Source organism: Drosophila montana, unplaced genomic scaffold (genome assembly GCF_035044405.1).
Source record: "Drosophila montana isolate Dmon_TW-CO22-7 unplaced genomic scaffold, ASM3504440v1 contig_2241_1, whole genome shotgun sequence".
Taxonomy (NCBI): Eukaryota; Metazoa; Arthropoda; class Insecta; order Diptera; family Drosophilidae; genus Drosophila; species Drosophila montana.
In genome coordinates this window covers 55948-77950 of record NW_026997131.1, presented here as the reverse complement: position 1 = coordinate 77950, position 22003 = coordinate 55948, and the positions used below count along the sequence as shown (strand labels likewise).

Genomic DNA, 22003 nt, shown 5'->3' with positions numbered 1-22003 from the left:
TAAGACGCATCATAGTTGGTACTTCATGCGACATTGTATTGTCATTACGTTCTGTTATCAATTACATAGTGACTATGGAATCGGCAATACCAATAGATATTTTTTGGAGGTCACTGCCAAAAAGGATCAAGGGATTGATTTTTCTTAAATTAAATTTAATAGATTTAATATATGACAAATTAGATTGCATAATACCTGATTTTATTTCCGATTATTTTCAGCAGACATAAAAACTGTTGACAAATTGTCCCTCTACACTGCTCGCGCTCCAAGTGACTGTGTCTTTTCGTTTCCTTCTGCAGGTCTTTTTCTTTTGATTTATTCACCGTATATCCATCATTAATTAAACTCATTCACTTTGTTTTGAAATGACAACTGTTAATTTGTTTTATTTACGAACAGCTGAGTTATTTTTAAATAGCGTATTTACTGCGCACGGCCATTCAGTCATTCAGTGACATTTATAAAAGGAAAACACTAGTATGTAAGTGGATATAGGACTGTAATGGGGAACATCTTCTGTCTGTTAAATTTATATTACATCTGGCCATTTTAATAAGAACAGGGTATTCATATTATTTAATTCTAATGTTGGATTTACCCAACGCTATTATTTTGACATAGTACGCACCTCGACCGAAACACTTGGCTTGTCGTGCCCTACTCTGTTGGCCCAGTTTGTTTAGTTCTTTCTTTTTCCAGATTCTGAGTAGCTCTATTTTTTATCCTTCAGAGAGTCCCCAGAAAGACCCAGGGCCGATTAATGGACTACATGCTCTTACTCCATTTTCTTTTCGGCATGCCCTTTATGTCTATAACCCAACACACAGTGAGAGTATTGTTTCCCAAGTCAGTAACAACTTGGATGCAATCGTGTCGGCTCTGAACGCCGCCTGTCTGTCCAAGAATAGACACTAGAATTTTAGTTGTACATTTTTCAACCAGTTCCCGGAGGTGTAAAATTTAAATATTCTCGTACTATCTATTTAAAAATATGATAACAGTCCATCGAATAAAGAACTAAAAGTTAGAATTAGTCTTTTAATCCATAACCCCTATTTTTCATCTAGGGGTAAAGGATTTCGCAAAAACCGTTTCAAATTAATTTTGAAAAAAATCTCTGAAAATGAAGTGGAAGCCGATCAGTTGATAAACAGAAAAGAAGTCGATTTTCCGACAAATTACCACAATAGCGGATGGAATTTCCAAAATCGCTGAAAAACCCATTCGTCTAGTTCTATGGAGCTTTTAAATAAGTTGATGCTAATCGGATGAATCCTTACACGACTGCATCTTCTCAAATGATATATCACAAAAATCTTTGAAAATGATTTTGAAGCCGATCGGATAGTAAACAAAAAACTATCAAACAACTATTTTACCACAATGTCGGGTGGAATTTCCAAAATCGCTTAAACAGGTCTCAAACGATTTTTCCGAAAAGAACTTTGGAAATGAATTTCAACTCAACGCGTCACCCACCAAAACTTTGATCCCCATTTATACCAAGGAGGGTTGGATTTTCCGCATGGTTAACAAATATAAACATTTTTCGCGATTTTTCCACTGCCTGTGAGGACAAACAGTTTTATATACAGCGATAGAAGAGAGAGGTGACACGTTCACCGATCTCTAGATGAGATTTGGCCTTGGCTGCTGACAAGTTGAACCTAGGTTCAAAGATACCAGCACCTAATTACAATGCAAGCGGTTCATCATTAAACTGAAATTAACTGTAATTGCCTGTATAAACAAAAAGGTTGTAGTTTTTTTTTAATATGTTTTTGTGCATAAAAATATATATATTTTTTGAATATGGAAAACCTTTTTTTTATTGATAATGCTTATTGTTGGAAGGGCCAAACGTGAAGTTGTTTACTGGATCTCCAAGTGCAGCTGGATCTTCAGTTGGTGGAGAAGGATTTTTGAATTGGTCAGCAGATATTCTTGTAAATAATATTCCAACACCTTCAATAAGAGCCAATAAAACTCCTCCTATAATGGCACTTCCAGCCATTGCAGGAATACCTGAAAATAAAAATAATACTATATGTATTTCAAATCCGTATAAAACAACGTATAGCAACAGAAAGAGATGTTTTTTATAAAGGAATTATATTTTTATTTTTAAAGGCTTTTATATTTTGAACTATTCATGGTTATAAGGTACAATAACACAACCGACGAAAGCTCTACAGCCACCAGTTCATGTACAATACCAAATGCACTATTTAATAACTTCGATAATTAGAGCACTTCATTTAAAAAATGGCAATACATTTTTTTTACAAGAAATTAAAAAAAAAAAATAAATAAAAAATTTTGTTTTCCGCGCCATCCCTCCTCCCGACCAACCGACCGAGGGGCGTAATCGTGTATCGTACGACACGATTCGCGAAGTACAAAACGAATACAAACAACGGCAATATGTTAAGAGTTGCTAAATAGTTAAGAATAAAAGACTTTATACGAGGAAGAGAAGACTCCGAGCAGAATACTCGGTAATGCTTGTTACAACCATCACAGAGAACCCTGAACGGTTCATGCAAGGCATAGTTAGATGAACAAAATTAAAGCGATAAAGGTGTAAGATTACGTGTTAGTCTAGTAGATATAGAGAAATTTAATTGGCTAGTCAACACAGAAGAGTCGATTTCAGCCGTAATTAACTTATGAATAAATATTACACCAAGCATGGTTCTACGATTAATTATGGAAGGAAGATTAATCATCAGACGTCTGCTGGCAAACAACATGAATTGTTTCTGAAGGAATTAAATTCTGTCTTGATGAATTGAATATTGTGGTGACCAGATACATGAGGCAAACTCAAGTATAGGTCGTACCAATAAATCTTAGGGTTCTTTGTCGTGTACGGTTCTTCAAATTCCTTCGACCATCGCTTGATGAAACCCAAAACAATTCTGGCCTTATTGACCACGGTCTTAACATTAACTTCATTACAAGTACTGTTGACACACACGGTAAGCTATCAAGGATGTAAGAAACCAATTGAGGAGACTTTCTATAGAAAGTCATTACCTTACATTAAGAGTAATTTAAATTTAAGAGGTTGGCTAAACACCAAGATGCAAGGCATATTTTCACATCATCAGCATACATTAATACTCGAAAGTGAGACGCTATCGAGGAAGCTCATTGATGAAATGCGTATAAAGCCAAGATAAAGGGCCAGATAACTACCTTGAGGAATACCGGAAGTCACCAGAGTACGTTTAAAAGACGAATTTTCGAAAAGAAACTTTTGGGTTCTGTTACGCAAATACTCTGAGATCCAGTCCACGAGATTGACTGGGAAGACGAGAAGGCATAATTTATGAAGCAGTAAGATGTGGTCAACAGCCTTACTGAAACCAGTTTAGGTGACGTCAGTCTGTATATTTGTCTTTAAACCCTCAATTAGTAGCGAAATAAGTGATCTGTGAATCCTACAAGAGAACGAAATATCAAATTTCCCGTTTAACTTTTATTTTATTAAGTTTTAAATCGCCTGTGACAGCAAATGCTTAGCGCGGGCATTCCGTGTGGCCCGTGGATCTAAGGAAGATTCTAGTACGTATGCTTAGCGAGAAGCAAAGCTATTGGAGACTCAAGGTCCTTCTCGACATATCATCAGTATTAATAATGAAGTGTCAGCTCGACCTATCGACCCATCTCCACCCAAAAACCTTGTGTGTGTTGTGGCAAGGAGTCAATATGGGGTCTATGATTTTTAAGCTACTTAAAAAACAAAAAACCGAAAAAGCCTATTACACCAACCTCAAGGATTAAATAGGATTACTTTTTTTATTAAGTTAATAAAGCTAGTAAATCGCTACATAATAAAAGGCACCATTGCGTGATCCCATCCTCTTAACATGCCTGCAGAAAAGGCAGAGCTATGGAAATAGCACTACGTTCCGTAAAGGTATCATTGCAGATTTCCTGATTTTCGCGGCGAAGAAATCCGAATGCTAATTGGTTTTTTGTAATGAAAAATAATTATGTTTATTGATTATTTTTATTTATTTAACGAACATTCAATTTTTTATTGTTGCTGATATGGATGTCGAATTTGTTATTGCTGCCGCTGTAAGTTAAGAACCTATTTACCAGACTGAGCAGAAGACGTTGCGGAAGTGGCTACGCACTACTTTAAGGTGACTCACACGGCCAGGCCTCTTCCTACTCTTGGCCTTCACAGACCAGTTGTATGCATGTAAATCAGCAGCGGAATAGCCGCACTGCGTGCAAGTGAACTTTTCGACGTGGCATTGATCTTCATATCGTCGGCGTTTACCAAAGCTCGAGGTACCCAGCGTAACCTTGACTTTGCCGTGGCATATACGAATCTTGAATCAAAATTTAAGAACAGTTTTATTCAATGGGCAGCACAAAATGAATATACCAATCTCATTGGAGTACCGACCTTCTTTAACGCATTAGCTGGGTACCTTAGATAACTTAGTTAACAAAATAGACAGTCTCATTAACTATTCACACTATTATGTCGAAAATTAATAGAAAATTGGGTATGGCCACTAACTATACAATGCATAGATATGTCGAACAGCAGAATAATCGGAACACGATAAATCGTCAACGACTGAGCCCCATGGGTGCCTGCGCCCATTTTACTGTGCCCAGATAGAGTAAGACTGCTGAGAGTGGCAGTCGAACGCCGGCCTCGAAAGCCGAACGTTCAGTAGGAAGCCGCATCTCGTTCAGCGCACAACGTCGCTGCGGCTGAGTGTCCCTCGCTCTCACTCATTTCTTTGCGGCTTTGAGTGCATCTCTTTCTCCCTGCAAAGCTTCTCAAAAGACCCCGAGATGTTTGGGCTCTCTCGTTGCGATTTATCGTGTTCCGATTATTCTGCTGTTTGACATATTTAAGCATTGTATAGTTAATGGTATGGCACTTTATATTTTATTCCAACTCTCCTCTAGTTTATTGTCTTTAAAAATACATATCTTCTTAAAATAAAGTGCAAAGTACAACAGAACATTATTAAGGGCGCTCTACGCACGATTTACTAGATGCGATTCTTAATTTTCTTTTTGTACATAGGATGCAGAAAATAACATCAAGTCTCTCGGCTCATTGGAGGGCATACCACTTAAAACGTGGGAAACTCTCTCTGGATCAAAAACTGACATGTTCAGTCTATAAAACACATGCTCCGCATTCTTATTCCTTAGAGAAGAATACAACAACATCAGACCTCTAGGGCTAGCGAAACCTTCGCGGATTTCGGTGGTGGAGGCTTTTTTCTTTGGTTTATAAATTAATTTACCTGCTTCATATAAATCATCATAATTTATTATTAGTGTAGGCAGAACAAGTAAAGTAGAAAAGGTCGAAACGAACTAGTACAACGCGATCCCGTTCTCTGACCCTCCCGGGAAGCGCCCTCGATCATCATGGCACAATAAGTGTCAACCGGAGTACAAATTCTGTCCCTTTACCCCCTGTTGTAAACAGTGACATTGTGAAGTCTTTGGCCAGCAACCGCTGACTGGCCGCCCAACATTGCTTTACAATGTTGCAATATCCGGTGCAAATGAACAGCCGCTGCAACCACAGTGGCAAACATTTACTGCTGCTGCAGCTACATGTATACATACATATATACTAAGCTTAAATGTATATTAGCAGTTAGAATAAAGAACATTCTGATTTTTGAATCATAACAAATCAACTGCGCACAGAAATCGGCCTTACACAAAGGCTCTCAAGGAATCTACTTACATTCAACCCATCGTCACTACCTTTGACGGTAACTGGCGCAGCCGGATCCGGAATGGACTTACTCATCATATTTTGCATTAGCATTATGTGAGTAAAGCGAAGTGGATAAGTCCCAGTTGAAATGTGTATAAACAAAAATGTAAATATAAAAACTTCCAAAACAAAATGTTTGTATGTTAAATACATAGTGACGTGTAACGAGATGTGTTATATCAGTGTGGCTCCATCGGTTACCTCACCCAAGACACCACACCTTGCACATTACAAATGCTACAAATAGTGGACGAAATTGAACTTGATAATCGTTGCTGATAATCGTCATTACTGTCAGTGATTATAATTGCAGCGCGTATATTTATAAATCCAATTTAAGCCACAATTTTAGTGCAATTGACTTTTTGAGAATTTTCGAATATTCTATGGATCGTTAGGAAACACAGAAATTATTAAAGAAAACGTGTGGTTATACATATATATATATTGGCAGCCCACGTGTCAGTGGCAGCGAGCGCAAAGCGCAAGAATTTCTGTATTAATGTACACACACACATTCATGCGCGTCTTTATTGTATTCTATCAACAGCATTGCAATTGCGATTGTATCGATTTCTGTGCTGCTAGTTTAATCCGTTTTTTTTCTCCTTAAGGTGTGGCTGTTGAGTAGAGGCGGTTGCAAATAGTACAGTCTATTACGAGTTCAAGTACTATGAGCGAACATTTTTTTATTTTTGTTAACTTATTTTTATTATTTCTAAAGCAAACAAGTTTTGTAGCGCGAGCTACAATTGGTGTTGTTAGAAAAGAATTCAGGGTATCACCTAGTCGGGAACTCCCGACTAAAGCCTCTTACTTGTTTTCTGTGTTTTTGTATGGGAAATTTGGTTGTCGATCAATTTTATTTGGGTTTGGTTTATTACCCTCAATTGTGGCTATGTGACCATGAAATTCTATTTCCTTTCTCATTATTTTGTCATCTAAGTAGATCAATCAATCTTTGCAGATCAAATCTAACAACAGATTGCTCATACAACTTTGAAAGACCAACGGCATACGAGTATACACGTAATGATTTTTTGAAAATGCGGTGTTTGGTATTGGATTTGGTGAACGCCTTTAGTTATATCAATGGTTGTAATAATATTGACCATATTCAAGGGTGTCTTATATTTCATCCATGGCCGGTAGGATGCTTATCGGTTTATTCATTAAGATTGCGGTTGTCAATGACTAACCTAAATTTTTTTTAATTGATTTTTTTTTCTTATCGTTTTGAGAACTATCAATCATTTTTTTTTTGGATCATCGATGTTTGCGATGTTTTCCTAGCTCTAACACTTTTTGAGCAAAAGAAAGCGTTCGTAGCATTCGTTATTATTGTTTTAAGACAATATTTCGAAAAACCAAACCAGCCGGAAGACCGAAATCCACTTGTTTATTGGCTGAAAATATCGTTCATTAATTGTTAATACTAGCTACAAATTTTTATCCCAAAAATTTCATGTTTTTTTTAGGATCAGCCCATGATCAGCCCATTCACACACATTTGTGTCAGTGTGTGTGTGTGTGTGTGTAGAGCTCGAAATTCTGAAATCCCAAAATATTGTCAAATTTGCATCGGACAGGCAGCCAGGGACCAACAGGCACACATGCGAATAATTGCTTCTATTCATATACAAAATATGCAAGTATGCGTGAATATCAAGTGCAAAAACTTTTAAATGCCCACATGCCAACGCTCTTCAATAATAACGAGCTAAAATGCAAGAATTTCGGATCGACGTGGCAAACCCTTTCATTATTTCATATTACTCGTCCATTCAAAAGGGAAGATATTTGGGAAAAATTGAATTCGTGGGCATTTTTGCTTGTGAGGACACATACACACACAAACATTTAAACGGTACCTAGACATAAAGAGAGCATTGAGAGCACTGAGAGTAAGTGCGAGCGAGATAAAAATAAACAGCGATAACAGCGATGCTCCTCAAATTTTGTTTTCAACAAATCTACTGGATATAACGTACTTTTTTAAATAACTAAAACACCTACAGACTTTGTATATCGAAATATGGCATACTCAAAAACGACCCAGATATTTTCCTACCAGTGAAGTTATTAGAAATATTGTTTAAAATAGAAATCTTAATATAAATGACGATTCCCCTCATAGGTATTATTATAGGCATTAGGTATTACCTTGCAATCAAGGCGGAAAACAATTGTTAACCCTGGAATGTCAATAGTTTCGTTTGAGCATGTTAATGCATAAACAAAACATCATAAGATATCTTCAATATTGCCATATTGAATGCTTTCAGTACTATTAAAGAAAATATATAGTGCGCAACTGTAAACTAAGTGATCAAAATGTGTTCGAGGTAGTTTGCTAGTCCGTAACTTCTCTATCTCATTGTGGACCTTATGGTCATTTTTTGGAGGTTTAGGAGGAACAAAATCTCATATGATAAACAAACCGGAAGCAGTTGCTGCTCTACTAAAATTTACGTATATTGCAGCACGCTGCAAACGAGAGCAAGCGTGACCACCACTTTGCTATACGTAGCTCCATGACTTTTGTGAATAGTTATACCTCCTGCAGGTACACCTGGAAACTGCCTACGGTCAATAGAAACTTGCTCATTTCTTCTATATTGAAAACTTTTAACTATTTTCTGAATTTGGGTCCAGAAAGTTTCTGTACGATGTGTACACTTTGAGCGAGCAAATACTCCTACGGTATCTTCTGAAAATTTCATCCATAAAGTTATAGGAGTGCTGGATGCATCAAAATCTATTTGCATTAATATACCTGTTGCCCCCTTAACTAATCCATCGCCAGTACCTACATTGACCGTAATCATATATTTGGCAGTGGTTTTTAGGAGAAGAGACACACACAAGCCGTGCTTCAGCCGTCCTAAATCTGCTAAGGACTTGTAAAATTCACTGTCTTCAAGCCACACTTAAATGTGTAACATCATCAGTGGTTGAAATAAATTAATCAGTCGGAATTGACGTTAGCTTTATCGTGTTATAACTATTTTTCACAGAATTTGTACCAAACATATGAATGGCATCGTCGGGCACATCCGATTGCAAGCGATTGGTCCTCCCGTTGTCGCATGATGTCTGTGAGCTCAAAATATTTGAAAAGGTCCCACAGAAATGAACCATAAATTGCACTGAAGGAATCATTAGAGTTGGATTCCAATTGAACGTCACCTATTGGTGATAACTGTCGTAGATCCCCGAAGACTATGACAGAATTACCACCAAATGGAGAAGTATTTTAAAAAATTTTTTTAAACTGGAGTCAAACTGGGAAAACAATTTGGAGCCTACCAACTAAGTTTAAGGTTTATTAACCTTGAATGCAAGGCATTTACTAAATCATTACCCTCAAATAGGAACCAGATTGATTGACTGGTAGGGAACACATGGAATGCAGTGTTGATCCAAGGATTCCAAAAGAGTCTTTAACTGTTGGAGCACACAATAGTTTTTTTGGAGAAGGTGGAACACTTTCTGGCCTATGTACATTACTCACTATTGTACATTACGGACGAAGATTGAAAAAGAGCTGAAATAAGTCGGCTCTTTCCGACACCCGCACTAACTCCAACAAATTCGTTAAAGACAGATTTGTTTTTGACTTTGCGCAAAATATGTGAAAAATATATTTTCTGCTTGAAATTAAGTGACCTGGCCATATCTGCTAATCTTTCAGATGAAACTTTAGATTGAAGTTTTATTAATCGGACATTGTTGTATTCTAAATCTACATTCTCGTCATTTCCATTAATTCTCAAAAACTTTAATTGAGGATCTATAATCTACTAATTTTTGATTTACAACAATTTTCTCATTTTCTGCGAATACTGCATTTTCAAGAGCATGCTGAAGCTCGCTGTTATGTAAGCTATTATATTTCGGTTGCGGTTGCTCTCGTCTAACTCCTGATTTGGGCCACAAATAGATTCGCAGCCTCTCGATACTAGTTCTACATTTCATCTTTCCGTGGGCCATACAATATAACTAGTTCTCAAAAATAATTATTAATATTATTATCAGTATTAATATTAGGTGTAGGAGCACCGTTTGCCGTTTGCTAAAACTGTAGAAAGCAACCAAATCAGCTAGACATAAACTATCTAAAGCTTCGGGGAGCTGAACAAAATGGTCTATAAGTCCTATCTCTAATATTGCTTTTAAGTCATCTGGTAAGTTTCGCAACTGTTTCCTAGACTTCCTTAACCGAACCCTACGATCTGCTAATGAGGTATTGATAAAAATCCCCGCGTTACTGCTTTTGATCAAAGACATACCTAAAAAACAGTAAATGGCATCCTGGTCGGATATAATCTTACCCGATATGCTGTAACTTTTGCTTTATAGTTTGCATCTGCTATAGCTTCACGTATTAGCTTCAAAATCCCTATCTGGGACTTGTGAATATAATTAACGTCGTAACTGCAGCAAGCATGGGGATCTAATATACACTGGATACACTGCTGCGAATGATCGCTTTAGAAATATTTTGGACTTCTTAATACACGACCTGAGTGAATTTATATGGCATTAATAACTTAAGCTAAGTTGATCGTGGGTCAGAAAGCTATTGAAATCGTTTTGGAAATCTATGGTTTCACGATCAAACGGATATTCTGAAAAGCCCTAAATCTTTGTAAAATTTCTACGATGCACATATTTATTATTAGCAAAAATGGAGCCATATCCATATTTGTTTCAGCTGTGATTAACTGATCAGTAAAGGACTTACAGACGGAATGGTTGACTCATCAGTCAAGTCAACCTTCGAGGCATCTTTCAGCCAAAACATGCCAAGCATGTGAGGGGAGCCTCTTTGCTGAAACTCAACTCGACAATAATATTTTATAGCCCTGTGACAGTTCATTAGTTTTAAAACCGGCCTATATACCTAGCGCAAGTAACAGGGTCAGCTCTAATTAGATCTTTATTGTCAAAACTTAAATTAGCAGCTAATTGTTACATCTTAGAAAGTAAAACTAACAGCTCTAACCTTTTAGTTTCTGCTGCCGAAAAAGTTGGAAGACCAATCCGTCTAATCATCGCCATGACCTTCATCTTTCTGCTTCCCAATGTGCAGCTGAAGTGAAACCACTGTTCGTTAACAGTAATTTAATACTTTCTGTGAAGGTCGATGTTGACTAAAAATTTGATTGCATCAGCAACTTTAGAGGGCCTAATGGTTTCAGCTATGAAATCATGGCTATATTCCATCCTACGGTTGAGATGAATCTGAACTACCTCGCTCTCTTTAAATGCCTTCGGAAGGGACGTTAGAACATTGGCCACAGGAATTGGTACATTGACCACTGCTCCTTTAATGGCATTTTGTCGGCCATATCCCAAAAGTCTTGATAATCATAAAAGTAAGACGTGGGGAAATAAGCCTTTCCTCTAAAGGCGTGAAGCCTTTCAAACAATCTGGCAGACATGAAAATCAAGGCCATTTATTATAGAAGTCTTTGGTTTTTTGCCTAATTTAATGCTTCAACTACTTATTTTGCAAAAACTATATTTATTATTGACAAAGGGAAATATAGAAGATAGATATAGAATGAGCTTTCTTCTGCACTACACTTGCTTTCAATAACCTCACGAGAAATTTCGTCCACTTGATGTGGAAACCATAAGCTTTTGCAACAAGGCAAACCTGATCGGGACCCTGCTTAACTGTTCTATTGAATGCAGCTATCAGACCATCTAAATTACTCCTAATAGCAGGAGAGATGCTATACTCTGGAAAACTATTCGCACGTTGACCCCTGTTTCTGGTAGCATTGCGGCTACGCTCTGCTATCTTATTACCTGTATTACTACTATACTGGCTAATTCGCTGCGACAAACTTCTATTCGCTTGAACTCGAGCACTTCGCCTTGCACTTGTGTAAAGTTTTCAGTAGAAAAAAGTCCTTTAAAAAGGTCCTTTTTATAAAGTCCTTTAAAAAAATTACATTAAAAAACTCGCAATTTAAGCTAAAATGGAGCTCCAATACAACACTTAACACGATGCGGCCATAAGCCACTCACAAGACTCTTCTCTAGCAGCCACTTATGCAAAGCGCTGTCACACTACGTCCGTATATACATACACGAAATACATACAATCTACACTAATTCACGCTCGCAATTCAAAATTGGTTCCAACGGGTGGAGGGAGGTTCTATTTCACCACCCCAGCTGTAAATAAATTGGCCGAAAACTATTTTTATCGATAATGTCCTATTTTTATTAAAATTATTGGGAAACATTGCAAACAATTTATTATCAATGTTTCCGAAACCAGCTAAAATAGTTTATTTGATTAAAAATCAGTAAAAAAATCAAAAATCGGAAATCGACAACACGCAAAAGTGTGACGGCAATCGCAGGCTACAGACCAAATCGATTACTGCTTTTTCTGAGCACATTTGAAGAAGCACATATGAAGATACATATGCATTGATTTGATGTACATATGAAAATGTGCGATCTACCTAATTTATTATTAGAAACACATGTCTTACAACATTGATCTAAAGATAATATATATTATTTTAGTAATTACCTGCTCTTAGATTGTCGCATAATTTTGGCAGTCTAAATTAATAGAAATATTAATTGTTTATAAAACACAATTTTATTAATGACGGGGATTTAAAGTGATAGTATATTTATGTGCATATGCACATTTGCTATGTATGTTTTTAAATAAATAAACGCATTCACTTATGTTTTATGTTTGAATAAGAAAACGAGTATTGATTACAACAACTTATGTTTACCATAAATACGCATTAAATTTGTAAATGCACATTTTTTTATTCATTGTTAGGAAAAGGTATCTAACTAGCATTTAATAAAAAAATACCATATTTATGTTTTGAATTCGCCCCTCATATATACTTTATGCTTCCTTTTGCCCGTTACATAGATTTCTACAGATCTGTTATACCCTTTTCACCTCTTCTCAATGGGTTCCGGACACAAACAAATTTAGTTCACCATTGCGAAATCGAACTAGCAACTACCTTCAACAAATCGAAAGATCTGCTACCACCTCATACTCCACAGCTTTACCAATAACTTAATTCGAACGAACAAACAATGAATTAAAATAATAAGCACATACACACAGCACAGAAATCAATAAGATCGCAGTTGCAATTCTGTGGAAAAAATTCAATAAAAACGCGCATGAATTTGTGGGTGTACATGTATACTAACTGCCTCGCTCACGTGTCATTAAGCACACGTTTTCTTTAAAACTTTTGTTTCTTAACCAATCCTGATGAAATTTTCAAGTGTAGTTCTTTTTGTGGTCTAGAATATTCATGTATTCTCAATAAGACAATTGCATTTAAACTGTGGCTTAAATTGGTGTGTAGTTTAAATTTGTTTATTTATTTGATTTATAGCTAAGGGTGTAGAGGCAAGAGGTAACGATAGTTTAAAGAAAAAAATATATTTGATATATATATATATACTATTCAAGAAGCTACATGCCAAGTTTGGTGACTCTAGCTCTTAAAACTATGAGATTTCCTTGCAAAACGGAATTTCCATATCGATTTTCATCGATTGCTTGGAAACGGGGCAAGTTATCGATTTTAGGAAACAAACTTCACTGCGCGGGCACTAGGAGGATCTACATTCCGAATAGCAAGCATCTAGCTCCTTCCGGACAGACGGTCGGACGGACAGACGCAGACATCGCTAGATCAACTCGGCTATTGATGCTGATCATAAAAATATATACTTTATGGGGCCGAGCATGCATCCCTGAGCCTGTTAGATACGTTTGTACACATGCATTATACCCGTCTTACCCATTTTAAATGGGCTCAGGGTCTAAAAATTAATGTATAAGCAATATTCCATTTGCGAAAATAAAGAATTAATATTTTTCCAAAGTATCAAATCACGTAAAAAATATATATAAACTTATAATTTTATCTGACTCAGATATACACAGATATGTATTTTCCAAGTTTACAGCTTTTAATAAAGAAAATATTTGCGAATACGGACGGGTAGCAAATTCCCACAAACCAAATATACTCATTCATGTTTGATAAGAAAAGTATACAAAGGGTATATACAAATTTTATGCTCTGCAGTGAAGTTTTTATTTCTGGTAGATAGCAAGATAGCAATACATCACAAATTAATGACTAAACAGCCTGTATTTAATAAGTTTGTTAATAATAACTTACCGTTTCTAGCTGCTAAGATTCCTCCTGTTGCAGCACCGCTTATAATTGAATTCCATGGGTCTTCCTTTTTTCGTATATGTACCAAGGTGCAGTCAATTGTACTAAACATTCCTCCCCAAATCGCAAAATTTCCCGCTATTACAGGTGACCGAGTTTTTATTGCAGCCACACTTCCGATCTATAAGAAACATTTTTATTAAAATCACACAAAGAATATGGCGACAGATTAGAATTACTAACAACTTAACTACTTATAGTTTTCATTGAAAAAAATTAGGATAAATCTATCCCTTTTTGTTTCCCCCAACACTTTTTAAAGACTATGGCCTTTTCATCTATTATTCCGTCTATAAATACAGCCCGCTTAGATAGTCTCTGAGATCACAATTATCGATGGCTCAAAAAATCTTTTAATTGAAAATCTTGAAAAAATAGTGAAACTGCAAGTCTGCAGCCTAAAGAAGATTGTGGATTCCGAGTATTTATTCGTGAATAACATTATTCTACGTACAAAGATAATATATGTAAAGAACCTAATACCCAGGATAATATTAAATATTCGGCTTTCAACTTTAAAGGGATTTATTATTTGTCGAACTCTCAAGCAACGAAAATAACAAAGAAAGTTTTTAACAACAAACGATTAATTTGAAGTTCTTCTTAATCGGTTGTGTTAACTACAACGACGCAAATATGGCAAAAGTCCTTTTCCGGCGGAGTGTTCAAATCCTCCTTAATCTCACGCTGTCTGTGCTTTGTGTGCGGTCAATCATTCGGCTAATTACGATCGTCGGTTAAGATAATGATAATTTTTGGTATCTTATCTGGTTATCTCCAAAGATGTATGTATGTTGGTAATATGATGATGCCTACTACGAAAGTTTTGGGAATGAATCAGCAGCTGACTCGTTTGGTGGGTGGAAAAGAAGAAAGGGTGGAAGTCATTTGTAAAATTTGAAAATCGGTTGAAAATTTTACAAGTAATTGCTACGGCCACAGACCATGTGCACCACAAAGACAAGGGCTCTGCTATTCTTTATTGAATCTATATAAAAACATTTTTTTTGTTCACTTTAAATTATGTATAATTTTCCATTAAAATGTTCAATAACTTTATAATTTCATCATCTCATGCAATGACCTCGATGGGCAGTGCTATTAGCTATTCGTTGAGTTCTGATTGATCGTTGTAATAACAAACAAAATTATCATTTTGGTACAACTGGCACGTACCACTGCTTCGCTATGTTCAACATAATATAACAACCGCAAATAAAATCGAAAATATAATTTACGAACAAACATATTTAATACATTTTGCATAAGAAACAAGACAAACTACGCCATTCATTTCTGAAATATATTAACAATTACCGTACGTTTTTTTAAAACCCTAATTTTATTTTTCTTGAAAATTGAATAGTTAACATTCATTATACGTCGAGATAAAGAAATTCCGTGTGAAAGCACATTTTCTGAAGCCCTACTTAAAAGGAAAAGTTGAACGCAGCCAGCACCTCTTCTTCCAGCGTGCACACAATTATAAATTTTTCTGATAAGTTTGTAAAACTTGAGAGACTAGGTCGTTCGAAGAAATACCAACAAACTTACCATACAAAACCGGTTCTATCAAGCTCTATTGTTTTGGCAGCAACACATACGCACAGTACAGAATAGAATACAATCGCAATTAAAATTCTGTTTACATAATTCAATAAGATGCGTATATTAATGTAAATGTATTCAGAAATCCTTGCAATAAGTGCTAGCTGCCGCAAACACGTGGCTTGCCAATATAACCACACGTTTACCTAAATTACTTCTGTGTGTCTTTTTCTTACTTTTGATTAGATGACTTTATACAAGGAAGAGAAGTCTTCAAGAAGAATATTTATTGTAATCATCACAAGGGACGGATCATGCAAGGCTAAGTTATCAATTATCGGAAACAAACTCGTAATGCACTGGGACAAGAAGGACCTAAGTTCAAACGTTAAAAGCTCTAGCTCTTCTGAGATGGACGCGTTTATTCAGAAATTGCTAGATCGATTCGGCTATTGATGCTGACATAGAATATATATACTATATGGATTCGGAGATGCTTCCTTTTCCCTATTACATACATTTCAGGATATAAAAATACAGAATGAAGTATTCCGAAGCTCGGGACATATTGTGCATCCTTTAACTGTGAAAACCAAGAGAAGCGGCTGGCAATTGCGAAATAATTAAAATAAATGTATTTCCATAATTTTTAAGGCAAACGAGCGCATAGCCTGCACTGCATTCAGTATTGGTAGAAGGTTTAGGGTATCCCCTAATAACAAAACGCTTACTTGTTACTTCTATACTTTAATTTAAAATCGTTTGAATTAAACTGAATATTTAAATTAACATTGAGTGAGTTTTTTACTCTCGCAACGCCCAGCTTATGTTTACATTTCTTATTCTTCTATATGTATAAAACTCAACTAAAAATCCATTCGGACAATTAAATGAAATATTGACAATTTTTTTCTGCCGAGAAAGCAAAGAATATTTTTGGCAAGCGTAACAGGAAGGATATTGAAACATATAGATGTTTTTCCAATTACTGATATTGGTCCGTTCGTTACTATAATTTAATTTTGTTAGTGTACATAATTGGAGGGAAGTTGGAGTTTTTATATAAAAGCTCATCAGAAGGTTGAACCGCTGGAATACGCACAGTTAATAAACGTAGCTCGAACCAGAGAATCATTTACATATTGTTAAAGCATTACTGGCCTTGAAAAGAATTTGCACAAGGCCATCTCACGAGAAATTTAATAAAGCAGAATGGAATTACACATTTCTTTATGGCAAATAGAATTCATCTTTTTATCAACACAAATGTATATTTAATGCAATCCTCTTCTCACTCAAAGCGTAAATATGGTATGCTTGTTAAACACAGATTGCGGATACATATCAGCGGCAATCATGGACATAGTAACATCAGTGGAGTCCACTGATGCCACACGATGCTGGAAGACATAACATCTGTAGTGTACAGGCGGCGATCCTATAATTCGGACAACCGTACCCTAGAATGGAAAATGTGCAATTTGGCTCGAGATGCGCATTCTAGCTATGCTCTGGTCTAGCTCGTCTAGCTTCTTACCAAATTACACGGGTACGGTACGGTACAGGTAAATTAAAGCTGATCTGGGGCGCCGACACGCAATCAAAAAGGAAAGTGACTCTAAAAGAAAAGATTCTGTTATCCTTTTAAAGCATTCGTTATGAATCTAGCAATATTACTTGACAGACCATAAAGATAAACTTTTATGGTTTCATTTCCAAATCAATATCTTCATTTTTTTAATTAATAGAAGCTTAAAACTTAGGATCTCCATGATTAAGTCCTAGCGTAGGTATTATAAATTTTAACAATTGATGCGTTAGCTTAAGTTCTAATTAAATTCGGTTCTTATAATTTACTGAGCCAAAAGGGCCTTATTGTGCTTGATGCTGAGCTTTGAATTGGCGATGAATATGATTTTTATATGGGAGATACCTTACCGTCTAGTATTAAGTAATTGTCATTAGACGTTATACATTTTCATTAATGATGTTACTACTACTTATTTACATTACTCACGCAGCATTTACTTGTTGTTCTTACGTTGATCGTTGGGCCCAAGATGACGTAGACATTGCGTTGCCGCTGTTTAAACAAAATTTATATTAGATAAAAGTATTTCTTCAACAAAAAAAAATAATATACATCCATGGCCCCTAAACATCAGCATATCTTTCTCTTAAGTTTGTGGTTTTGTTTTAAGTTTCAATTAAACTATTTAAAAAGACGCCTGCTGATACTTTTCAGCGTTTGGAAAATTAAATGACCACGTCTATCCCTTATATTTCGATACCCGATTCATGGCAACATCATGCAAAGGCACGCTGCTACGGCTCCTGGGGACCTGTGAAGGTCCTCAGATTTGGATGGAACTAGTTAATCTCGCTCAGTGCGAGAGTTCCGACATGTCGAGCGGTACATGTGCGTAGAAGCAACGTTGTTAGCACTATATACCGGATGCCGATAAATGGTGGCGTGGGGCGCCTGAGAATAAACTATGTTAATGCCAGTACAGCCTGGTATTTGGCTGGCTCCCGTTTATATGGCCAGGCAACCAAGCTTGTCGTCGGGCTGCCGTTATTCTGTTTCGCTCAATTCTTAAATGAGCTGTTGTGGTCACCCAGTGTTTGCCTCTTAGGTTATTATGGCTGGTACCCGTCTGTAATTGGCACCTATAGTTTAGCCTAAGCGTTTCACTGATTATCTAACGTACCTTCGGTTTAGCTCAACTCCAATAGAACTTATATTCTGTAATTTATTTAGATAAGAAAATAACTTGGAGTTGAGACGTCTGTTCGGCACTAGTAATCTCGACTCAATGGTCGACTGATAATTCTGCAGCTTGCTGTACACCTGCTAAGCAGAGCTTTTACGGTTCAATCGTACGATTTTTCTCCGCTTTGTGCTATTCTTTCTATTGAACACGTGTGCAGCAACAAAAAAAAAATAGAGCAGGGTGTCTCACTACATTAGCTTAAAATTTCTTTTTAAGCCTTCCTCTATTGTGAATTTATACTACGGCCACCAGATAATGGAACACAATTTGTTCGAAGAGGCATTATCTGAAGACTTATGGTTTTTTTCTTCTTCATTTGGATATCCTTTAAATGAAAAACATTAAGTTTCTTGCCTGTAGGATCCATTAATTCATAATAATATGGACTACGTTTCTTTAACACTTTGACAAGGATGAATACTGGGACTAACTTAGAGTTAAACTTTTTTAGGGCACTTCTCTGAGTCTGCATCTCCCACAATAAATTGAACATTACGACTGCGCAAATTAAACCGCGTGAATTTTATTTACGTTGTGTCTGGCTTTTTGTCTTGCCAATTGTAGTGTGTCTATAAGATCGAGATTACGCAAAAGGCTATAATCTTTTCCGTTAAGGATCATGTTTTGTCCGAGGGCGAGTATCCCGTGCTTCGTTGCACAGTAGCTCGTAAGACTCAGCTTATAGCACTGAGATTAGCATCCCAATTAGAATGCTCGTTACCAATATAAGCGCGCATAGCTGCCAACACCGACCGATTCAATCTCTCGCTAGCATTCGCTTGGAGGAATATATGGCCGTACAGCGATGTGTTATGCCATATTTGGTTAGGAAAGCTTCAAAGAAGCTAGACCTAAATTGGGTACCGTTATCCGTTAATAATACTTCTGGGACTCCAAAAGTATAAAAGATTGTGCTTTCCAGGTACTCGCAAATTTTTAGGGCCGTAAACGTCTTAAGCGGGTTGAGAAAGTGGAACTTAGTGTTGTGATCTACGACGATGAGTAAACCAATGTTGCCAGCCTTAGTAAATAGTAAATATAGTAAATAAATATAGTTTTTGAAAAGGCCTATCAGACGTCAATGGTTTGCCCATCGGGGGTTTCAAAACTATATTCGGGCTATTTATAGAACGACAAATGTCACAATTGGAGATGTAAGCTCGCATTTGTGTAACCATGCGTGGCCAAAATAAATATCTTAAGTTTCTATCCGGTTTTTGTCATGCCACAATGAGCTGAGCTGGGTCAGTCATGAGCTTGCTGCAAGATCCCTGAGAGTAACGCAGATGAAACTCATAGCTTCCACTCATTTAATTCTTGAGTCTCATCACAGTTGCTAAAATCTGCCTTTTTATAGACGTATTCTTCTACGACTTTTAGGTCGGGTAGTTAAGCTTGATTTACCCGATCTCTTTCTTGTGCAAGCACACACCAGAGGCCGTACGTGCTTTCGTCACACAACAAGATAAATCGTTTGGATAAATCCGGAGCTATTAAAATTGGTGCTGCAGTTAAACTGTTTTTTAGGGATTCAAAAGCTTGTGTAGCATTTTTATTCCAGCACAATTCTGTGAGAGGAAAGCTAATGGTGGCATAATTCTCGACGAATCGCCTATACTAAACCAGCTAAACCTAAGAACCGACGCAATTGTTTCACCGTGGATGGAATTGGAAACTCTTCAATGGCTTAAATCTTATCAGGGTCTGTCATTAAGCGTCCTTGTCCTATTATAAATCCTAGATATTTCCCGCATACAGAACTTTGATTTACCGACATTGATAGTTAAATTTGCTTTGCGCAAGCACACAGCTATAACCTAAGAACCGACGCAATTGTTTCACCGTGGATGGAATTGGAAACTCTCCAATGGATTAAATCTTATCAGGGTCTGTCATTAAGCGTCCTTGTCCTATTATAAATCCTAGATATTTCCCGCATACAGAACTTTGATTTACCGACATTGATAGTCAAATTTGTTTTGCGCAAGCACACAGCTATCTCCTGTGCGAATTAAAGTCGTCCGACAATATTAACAAGTCGTCCAAATAAACGAAAGCCCTAGTACGTAGATGGGCAGGTATCACCTGGTCCATTAATCGACAAAGCGTTTGCGATGCGTTGCATAGTCCGAAGGGCACCATTTTATACTGGTAAAGAGGTCGATTTGGTATCGTGAAGGCGGTATACTGACGTGACTTTTCATCGAGAGGTATTTGCCTATAGGCAAGCCGGTTATAAAACTGGCTGGTGGTAAACGACTCAAGATGCCGTCAATGTGTGGTAAGGGATATTCATCGCGTCTCGTTACCCTTTTTAATTTGCGTGAGTCCAGACATAACCGACATTTGTCACCCGTCTTTACTAGTACACAATTGCTGCACTAGGGCCTCGGATACTCTTCTATTACGTTCGTTGCCAACATGTTGTCTATTTCGGCGAACATAAGCTTTTCTATAGCTGGCGAAACTGGCCAATGCCGTTGTTTTATAGGAACCGCTGACCCTACGTCAATAGAATGTTTGATTAAACCAATTTGGCCTAGCCCTTCTTTGGTGAAGGAAGGAAATATGTCAATTACAGCATCGAGACGCTTTTGTTGTTCTTGTGAGGAAATATGATAATTGGGCGCTTCTGTGTTGTTATCAGATGTCCCTACGTCTAGCTCGGTGACTTCTGACGATGTAATCTTTTTTAACAAACCAAATTTGCGCCAAAAGTCTATCCCAAGATAGACGTTTTGCTTTAGACCAGGAATAATAAACAGTTTGAGTTCTTCTGCCTGTTGACGATACTTAATCGAAGTAACAAGCTTGCCTAATACGTCACTTGGAGTTCCGTTCGCGGTACTAATTGCACCCGCGCACTTTTTAGTTTTGTTACTTGCCAAAAACTCTTTGGCGGCTATGCCTCCTACGCAGCTAATTGCTGCTCCTGAATCGAGCAAGGCTATAAAATCTTTATCTTCGATTTCTACTTTCGTATAAAGACATTCATCAGATTTCAGAAACACTGATGAAATTATTTTTTTTCGATTCGCTCGGATTGTCTTCCAGAATGATTTTAAACGTCGCGTGGAACGTTTAGGCTTACTAACAAACTTAAAGGGTTATTGGTTGGTAATTGCAATCTTCTATGTTTTTGCTCAAGAAAGCGGCCAACTTGTCAAGCCTTTCAGCTTGCTGACTAGCTATCGCTGAGTTTAAGAAGTTCGCCATATCAACTTGTGAAATCGCAGTAAGATTCTTATTTTGTCTCGGTTCCTCCAGGGCGCGATCTAAATATGCTCGGCTGGTTGACCTGGTGGACATGCCTCTTCTAGGGCTGGCTCCTCGACCTTTCCCTCTAAAATGTTTGGATGCCCCCCTGGGTGCCTGTGACATCTCATTCGTCCCTAGCGAGTCATTTATGCTTGACGCTGCTGAATTCAATTCGGCGGCCAAGTTATTGTTTGAGTACGTCAAATTCATTGACGTACAATCGGCTCCACAAACTGGGCACTTAGGTGTAATTCGCACTACGTCCAAGATACAATCCTTATGAAATTTGCTTGGGGCCTTGGCTATTAAGTCAGTGACCGACAACACTTCGTTGCATCTTCCACAGAATGAATCCTGCTCTTGGATAGCACTTAAAT

At 37.0% G+C, this 22003-nt stretch overlaps 1 protein-coding gene across 3 annotated transcripts in view; it reads right to left on the bottom strand.

Annotated features, from left to right (window-relative positions):
• Window positions 1-1748: 1748 nt before the first annotated feature.
• The window catches only part of LOC135427719 (mitochondrial import inner membrane translocase subunit Tim17-B), a 31586-nt gene continuing 11331 nt past the window's right edge, over window positions 1749-22003 (bottom strand). Inside the window, exons 1-4 of one of the 3 annotated variants that reach the window (XM_064681320.1) lie at window positions 17738-17758; window positions 17612-17677; window positions 13990-14167; window positions 1749-2028 (exon numbers count right to left, since the gene is read on the bottom strand). In XM_064681320.1, coding sequence (XP_064537390.1) covers window positions 1832-2028; window positions 13990-14167; window positions 17612-17677; window positions 17738-17743 — 447 coding nt within the window. In that variant the 5' untranslated portion in view covers window positions 17744-17758 and the 3' untranslated portion in view covers window positions 1749-1831. Of the gene's footprint in view, window positions 2029-13989; window positions 14168-17611; window positions 17678-17737; window positions 17759-22003 lie in introns of those variants that run through there. The other 2 variants (XM_064681319.1, XM_064681318.1) reach the window with 2 other exon arrangements.